This window comes from Stomoxys calcitrans, chromosome 3 (genome assembly GCF_963082655.1).
Source record: "Stomoxys calcitrans chromosome 3, idStoCalc2.1, whole genome shotgun sequence".
NCBI lineage: Eukaryota > Metazoa > Arthropoda > Insecta > Diptera > Muscidae > Stomoxys > Stomoxys calcitrans.
In genome coordinates this window covers 162,117,089-162,125,576 of record NC_081554.1, presented here as the reverse complement: position 1 = coordinate 162,125,576, position 8,488 = coordinate 162,117,089, and the positions used below count along the sequence as shown (strand labels likewise).

The 8,488-nt window shown below is 38.6% G+C and overlaps 1 protein-coding gene across 1 annotated transcript; it reads right to left on the bottom strand.

The window, feature by feature from the left end:
- Positions 1–245: 245 nt before the first annotated feature.
- On the bottom strand, positions 246–3,215 carry LOC131996302 (uncharacterized). The gene is made up of 2 exons (XM_059365871.1): positions 856–3,215; positions 246–798 (listed from the first exon to the last, which is right to left on the bottom strand). The coding sequence occupies exons 1-2, from the start codon at positions 3,204–3,206 to the stop codon at positions 396–398; spliced, it is 2,754 nt and encodes a 917-aa protein (XP_059221854.1). The 5' UTR covers positions 3,207–3,215; the 3' UTR covers positions 246–395.
- Between the last annotated feature and the right edge of the window lie 5,273 nt (positions 3,216–8,488).

Genomic DNA, 8,488 nt, shown 5'->3' with positions numbered 1-8,488 from the left:
TAGGCTAATGTATCAAACCATCTGTGACATAACATTGATTTTTTTAAAATGCGCTGGAAGAACTAGCTCAAGGCTCTCATGCTGCCATATGGCACGTGAAAGTGCGTCACTCATTGCCAAGAAGTGGAAGGCAAAGCATTTCGAGTGAAGCATGCATCGGAAAGCGAGATAAGATGAGGGAATCAGGATGGGTAGCACATAAATAAGTGATACCAGCAGCTTGTAGTAGTAGTAGTAGTAGTAGTAGGACTTCTTTATTCGAATAAAATCTTTGATTCATAGCAGATATGTTACTTAAAATTAATTTTCTAAATATGTACATTTATTCTTAGAAAGAAGTAATATTTATTAGCGACTATGTGTATAACGTCTGTCGCATAAACTTTAAATTTTAATTAATGATATTCATTTAATAAAAGTTGCCGATAATTATAAGCCATTCGTAAATAAGTTGTTAGCTTATCCCAATTTCCCACTTCAATTCCGTCTAGTATATGGAGTACTTCTACGAAGCTCAATGATGCTTTACTAAAGGCGGCCAATCTAAATTCTCTTAGAACCGGACAAATTCCAAGGAAATGGTCCAAAGTTTCTGTTTCTCTTAGGTTGCAAAGCTTACACATTTTTTCCGACTCATTCTCTTCAAAGTTATTGTAACCCAGGGATATCATTCCACTGCGAGCTTTAAATATCCAAGTAATATTTTCTGATGTGTATCGCTCATTAAGATAGAGATAGGCTTTGTTCGGGTCCAGGTATTTATATATTCTTTGTTGGCTTTCCGTTTTTCTGTGAATCCTATTTTGATAGAGGTTCAGTTTTAAGCTGTTTATAAGTTTCTTGGTAAAGTCATACCATAGGCTTGATGAAGGAAATGCTTCAGGCCATTGAATATCCATACTTGCAGCTAAGGATTTCAGTTCTTTTACCCAGAAGACATTTCTGCGTAATGCAATATTGGATAGCTGGTTTGTCAATCTAGCGCCCGAATGCTGAAACAGAGTTTTTCCTATATATTTTAAGTGCAGTCCCAGGGTATATATATGTGTATCCTCTACCTCCGTTTCTAGCATGAGTACGTAGTTTGGAGTACAAACTGGTAGTTTTAAAATCCTTTTTAAGAAATAACGTTGCAAGGAGTCAACTTCTTCGAAATGACAGAACCCCCAAACTTGGGCAGCGTAGGTTTGAATGGATCTGCAAACCGCTAAAAACAATTTCCATTTTGCGTTCATATTTATGTCTGTTCTGCCTACAAAGTTTTTCCATGTTGCGTTTATTGCAATTTTTGCTTGGTTGTTCCGATTTTGGATATGTTTAGTAAATGTCATCTTTGGTGTGAATATTACCCCTAAATATTTATATTCATTTGTAATTTTAATTACGTTTCCATTAAATTTCCATTTTTCGTGTTTGGCTAGTCTGCCTCCATTCCTGAAAACCATAATTTCCGATTTTGATAGGTTCACTTCCAGGTTCCAGGTATTACAGTATATTTCTAGGTTGTGTATCATATTCTGTAATACATGGACGTCGTCTGCTAGCAACACAATGTCATCAGCGTATAGTAGGAGCCGTAGGTTCAAATTTTCGACAAAAATTCCGCCTTCAAGGTATTCATACAGGTCATTGATATAAAGAGAGAATAGTAATGGTGACAGTAAGCATCCTTGTTTCACTCCTTTAGTAGTATCAAAGTATTCAGATAATTCATAACCGTCCCAAGCTGCCGATTGCGTTTTATTATAGATTGATTCTATCATAGATACCATTTTGTGGGACACACCCAACTGAAAGAGTTTGTAGATTAGTGCTTGCCTGGATATATTGTCAAACGCCGCTTTAAAATCTACGAAGAAGGCATAAACTTTTCTTTTTTCCCCCAGCTTTAGACTAATGACAGTTGAAAGGTTATATATGTTGTCAACCGTTGAATATTTCTTACGGAATCCTGCTTGAAACTCAGTCAGAATCCCATATTTTTCAACCCAATTATACAAGCGTTCGTTCAGAACTCCCATAAATATTTTGGCTACACAGTTCATAAAGGATATGCCTCTATAATTTGACGGATCATTGTTATCTCCTTTTTTATATATTGGATAAATGATCGTTTTTGTAAATGTTGGATCAGCTGTTCCTTCCGTGTATATTTTATTATATATTCTAAGCAGTTGTTTGTGCAGCTGTTCCGTACCATTAACGAAGAATTCATACGGCACTCTGTCTTCGCCAGGAGCCTTATTAATCTTCACATTTTGTAGTATCTTTTTCAACTCTGACATCATTATTGGTCCATCTAAATCCAAGTCTTCCGTAAATGTTGGTGCGTAATATATAACGGCATTTTTTTGTACTGAATTTAATAAATTTTCAAAATAGCGTTTGAAAATATTTGATGTAAGGGCAGATCCTGCTTGATTATGGTGGCAACGTATTTCCCTGGCGACTTTCCACCAATCTTTTGAGTTTGTAACATAATTTAATCTACTTGCCATTTCATTATAATAATCGGCTCTACTGTTATTGCATACTATCTTGTAATGATTTTGCGCTGACAGATATCTTTTTCGGTCTTCTGAATCTTTTGTTTTTCTGTACACGTTTAATAATTGAAAGCTTTTTATTCTTGCCTTGTTGCAATTGTTATTATACCACTTACATTTCGGCTCAAATGAGTATAATTCAGTCGATGGCACAGAAGATAGTTGGATTAATTTACAGACATCGGTTAGACCTATTTCTTCGTTTGTGGACAAGCTACAATCAAAATTTTCATTTAGAGAACTTTGGTATTGAATTTTTCTACTATCTTTCCAAATTAGTTTTGGTAGCAAGTTCATCTTTTTTGCCTTTTCCATTTGCATATTCAGTTTTAGGTTTATAGGAAAATGATCGGACCACACCTTATCATCGACAACAAATTCATTAACAATATCCAACGTTTCTTTAGATACAGCACATATATCGTTTACCGATTCCCCCATTGTGCTAACATATGTGCATTTTCCGTCCTCGTCGCCTTTGGTTACACCATTTAATACGAATATATTGTAATCGTTGCAGAATTGTATAAATTGTTTACCTTTTTGATTTATAATCTTATCTTTCGATTTTCTGACTTCATAACCGGCATAAAAGTTTTCAGTGTAAAATTCTCCTATATCCTGCCGCAGCTCTCCAATTCTAACATTTAGATCTCCCATTATTACAGCATTTGGTACTTCAACATCTTGAAATATCTGTTTTAACCGCCTAAAATCAATATCCCAGCTAACCGGTCTTAAATATTGGGGAATTATAGTAATGGTATTGTGCTTGTTGAACAATTTAATAGTGAGATCTTCATTCTCATTGACTTCATGCGATATTCCAAAATCTTTTAGATTTTTACTTATACCAAGTATGCTTCCTCCAATAGCTCTACCAAATCTGTGTATTCGTATAGCAGGTTTGAAAAACAAATGAAATCCATTGAAGTAAGACCTTGCCCTTTCTGTTTTTTCTTTTTCTAGATGAGTTTCTTGTAATAAAAATATTTCGAACTGCTTAATGTATTGGAAAAATGTAGGGAATAAATATTTATTTTCAATCCCATTTATATTATATGCCACAATTGATAAGGTTTTAGAATTTTCTTCCGTAGTGGGTACTTTTAGTTTTTTGAAAATAAATTTTGACTTAGTTGATTAAAGTTGATGTTAATTGATTTGATATTTTCTCCATATAGTTTAACTAGCTCCTCTTCTCCATTTGAATTACCACATATAAGCTTATTTTCGTTATTCCATTTGAACCAAATATTATTTATTTTGAGTTTATCATCTCTTACTAAAATCTTATATTGCTTGCTAACTGCTAATATTTGTTTCCTTAGTCCCAGGAATGCTTTCTTTTGTTGCTGTCTTTTTGGTATCAAGTCTCGTTCAACTGATATGTTTGTGCCAGCCAAATTTTTAGTGTTGCGAAAAACTTCATCTATAGCTTGTGGGGTACCTAGTTCCACTAGCACTGCCATTTTTCCATTACGTTCAAAAACTTTACGCACATTTGATATATCCGCTGTTATCTTTAATGTTTCCCTGAAAAGTTTTCTAACTTCATCCATAGGTTTGGTAGCAGAAATTAATCCTTTTATAAATATTTTATTGGACCTTATTTGATTTTGTAACCATGTGATGTCTTTTTTTTTGTTCTGCATTTTCCTTTTTTACCTTATTAAGCTCCTCCCGCAGGTTTTGATTCTCCGCTTTTAATGAATTTATTTCTGATCCTATAGAAGTGATTTCTTGTTTTATATCTTCCAAATCAGATTTTGTTGGGAGCATTTTAAGCTTGTCATCTAAATTATTATTAATAGTATCTTTGATCAGATCAATTAATTCACTTGACTCCATATTTGGTTTGGCTGTTTGTAAGTTTTCCGGCGATGTTATTTCAGTACATTTCCTCTTGGGTGTTTGAATGGTACTTGGCATAGCTTCGAACCCTGCACTACCTTTTTGCATTTACTTATCGCAGCTTGTAATGTCTTTCATTTTTAGACTATCTTAAAGATGGCGCATATTTGAAGCTTAAAACTGCCATTGAGATGGTCTCGAAAGAGAAACAAACAAAAATTGTAGAATTTAATGATCTTCGCTTTAATAAGCAAAAACTTGAAAATGGGGAAAAAAAATACAGCAGCGCCCGGCCGGGATTCGAACCTGGGCACAAAAAGCAACAGCGAGAGCCGTTGCCGTTGTCTAAATTGTAGAATTTAATGATCTTCGCTTTAATAAGCAAAAACTTGAAAATGGGGAAAAAAATACAGCAGCGCCCGGCCGGGATTCGAACCTGGGCACACAAAGCAACAGCGAGAGCCGTTGCCGTTGTCTAGCGTTCGAAGCTCTCGATAAAACTTCCAACAGATGCACAGCATCATGTGTACCACGGAAGTAGTGTAATTTGTCGCAGAGAAAAGGTCTGTCATAACACAAAAACACATGCATTGGGAAAAAGTACAGCTAAAAGATAGGATTGTCGAGCGTGGTAAATGTCGTAATTGTATCATAGAGGCGTTTTCGCAATTAACACGATTCAAATAGAACATACCAACGCACGGCCCTTGAAGCCATCACATCTAATATGGTTGGAAAGTCTTCTAACCAAAGACAAAACGCGCTCCATAGTAGTTGGTGTGTGTTGCTATCTCTGGCTTTTCATTTGCAAAGAAAATCTCCGATCATTGAGCTCGTCTCGAAAAAGAAACAAAAAAAAAAAAATTGTAAAATTTAATGATCTTGGCCCTAACAGGCAAAAACTTGAAAATGTAAAAAAAAAATATTAAATTTATATGATTGCTTTATTTTAACCTTTGACAAATACCTTATTTTCGTTTACTTCACTTTTACCCTACAAATAAATGTTGCATATGTCCATGCAATCCATGTACTGAGTCTAGTATCATTAAATGTAGTGCATACTTTTGGGAGATATTTTATTTATTGTACACCACAATGTTGTGGTTTCTCAAAACTTCCCATTATCACATATACTCCTGGTCTCGGTATAATGGGACATGCTTACAAATGTTAATTTATGCATGTGTGTGTATGTGTGTGTGTGTGAGGGTTAGTGTGCGTCTATGTATCGAAACCTCGATTCAGTGGTTTTTTAATTACAGTTATCTTTTGTTTAAATTATCTATACAGACCCAATGTCACATACATACTGGCATGTATTTAGATGAAATGTTTAGCAACAAAATTAAACTAATCAAGTGTTGAACGAAACTAAAACTGTCGACAGTAAATTTGAATACATAACAAGTAAAAACGAGATAAGTTCGGTCAGGCCGAATCTTGCGAGACCAACACTATAGATTGTGCTGAAAATTCTCAAAAACGAAACTTGGTTGAAGCTTAAAGTTGTAAATGCTGTACTAAATTTCAGCCAAGCCAGGTAAAATTTTAGCTTCTTGGCGACGTAGAAGGCTTAATGGGAGATATATCAGATTATAGTCTGATTTGGACAATTCTTACTGTGGACCTTGGAAGTAATAACTAAGCACTAATAAATTTCCAAATCGGTTTATATGGGAGCTGTGTAAGATTATACACCGATGTGCTATATTTGGGTCGACCGTTGGTAGTCGTTACAGAACACCACGTGCAAAATTTCTTCCAAATCGAATGATAATTGCAACTTCTAGGGGGCTTAAGAATCCAGTCGAAGTACCATTTTATATGGGAGCAATGTTCAAATCTCGATATGGGCCATTTGCAATCCCCCTACATCGATCCAATCCCATGGTAGCCGGTTGTACGCACCGCAATGACCCGATAGAACTCTGCCGACTCAGTGTACGTGTTCGTCCTTTTTTCGTCATGGGAGAGGCACATCCTGGAGTGTCTTCTTCGTACGCTTCTGGTCCTCGCCGGGATTGAAAAGAACCCCAAGGTTCGGTTTGCCAGAACCGCCTCCATCATTGGTCGGTGTCGGTGAGGTGTAACCGGTGCATGGAGTGGGTACATTTCCTATCTTGCTCTGGCCTTACGTCACCACGGGAGTATAGTCACACAGAATATGTGCAAAATGCTGTGTGAACACAGACAGCAGTGAGTCACAAGCGACGTTGTCGTCGCCTTATGCGTGCTTGTCGTCGGACTATGTGACCCCCTCGGCCTCGTCCGCACGGCAATTTAGGCAACAACAGCATTCCAGCCAAAATATTGCAGGCCAGTGCGGGGAAGTGCTTCTTTTTTGCAATTGAATTGCAATGGTCTGAGAGGCAAGATGGACGAGATAGTAGAAAATATTGTCTGCGGTGATCCACGAGACAAAGCTGACCAACACCTGCAGCTTGCACAGTTGTCTCGGATACAATATGCTACCTTAGGATCGCTTAAGGAATGGATGTAGATGATTGGTCTTCGTGTTACGCCATTCCGTGCTGTACAGACCCATCTCGCCTGTGCCTGGCGCTAGTGACCCCAACATGGAGTGCATGGGGATAGCAATCAAGTCCGATACTGTCGAGATGGAACTATACAACGTTTACATACCGCTGGTTGGAAGTTGTGAGCCAGTTAATGACCAAGCATACAAGCCCGACATAAGTGGGCTACTATTTGGCCACATTCGTCTGGTTCTAGGAGTCTTTAATGTGTATCACGTTTCATGGCATTCTCCCCTAGCTAACGACCAGCGGGGCATGGCTTTGGCAGAGCAGATTGAAAGTTCAACGTTTTGCACGGTGGATGAGAATGCCCCCATATGGATTACGAGGCGATGCAGCTGCTCGGTAGACATTTCCATTGCATCCCCTGATATTCGGGGTGATGTATCCTGGCAAGACATAATTTCTTTTGGATCAGACCACCTCCCCATAATTCTCACCATTGACCTAACGCCTGACGTCATAACTTGTGAGCGCCGAACGTTTATCAATCAGAAGAAGGCCGATTTGGCTGGATTCAGAGAGTACGCCAAACGGCACTTCAGACTAATGACATCCGGGAGGAAAATCCGTGACATCATTAACGCAGCAGCAGCTCGCTTTATACCAGCAGATCGAATACCCAAATGAGGCCCAATTTCCCGTTGCAGACGAGCGTGATGGGAGTCGTTGTATTAACTCTACTAACCCCAGAATCAGCGAGCTGAATCTGGAAATTAACAGGGAAGACAACGAACATAAGCGGAACTTGTGGTTGGAACACTTGGAGCAATGCAACTGTAACTGGCTACGGCAAGCTCTAGTCTAATGTCAAGTCACTCTCGAACGCCGGTAGAAGGTATGATAGGACCTCAGTCACTTTTGGAGACGGGAAGACTTTGGAGGGAAGACAACGAACATAAGCGGAACTTGTGGTTGGAACACTTGGAGCAATGCAACTGTAACTGGCTAAGGCAAGCTCTAGTCTAATGTCAAGTCACTCTCGAACGCCGGTAGAAGGTATGATAGGACCTCAGTCACTTTTGGAGACGTTACTGTGACTGATCCGAAGAGATGCGCCAGGTTGTTCAATCTTCAATATATAGTGCTTCCGGAGAGTGGCAGGGTTAAGAGGAAAGCCATTCGTCGTATTCGTGGTCCCTGAGTTGAAGGACAGCCATCACAATTTACCTCGAGCGAAGTTACGAAGTGACGGGTTGACAGGACTTCAGTCACTTTTGGCGACGTAACTGTGACTTATCCGAAGAGATGCGCCGGGTTGTTCGACCTTTAATTTATTTTGCATCCCGAGAGTGGCAGGGCTAGGAGGGGAGCCATTCGTCGTATTCGCGTTCTCCGAGCTGAAGGACAGCAATCACAATTTACCTCGGATGAAGTTACGAATGTCATCCGTGGGCCAAATCATCCAAGGCGTTGGGCCCCGATGGAATCTCTGACTACACCGAAGCTGAAGAATCTGGATCTACCTGGAGTTGAATATCCTTCAACTGTCCTCAACTTGTATTTGAACACTCTTTTAAGCCCCGATGTCTGGAAGATGGGTAGAGT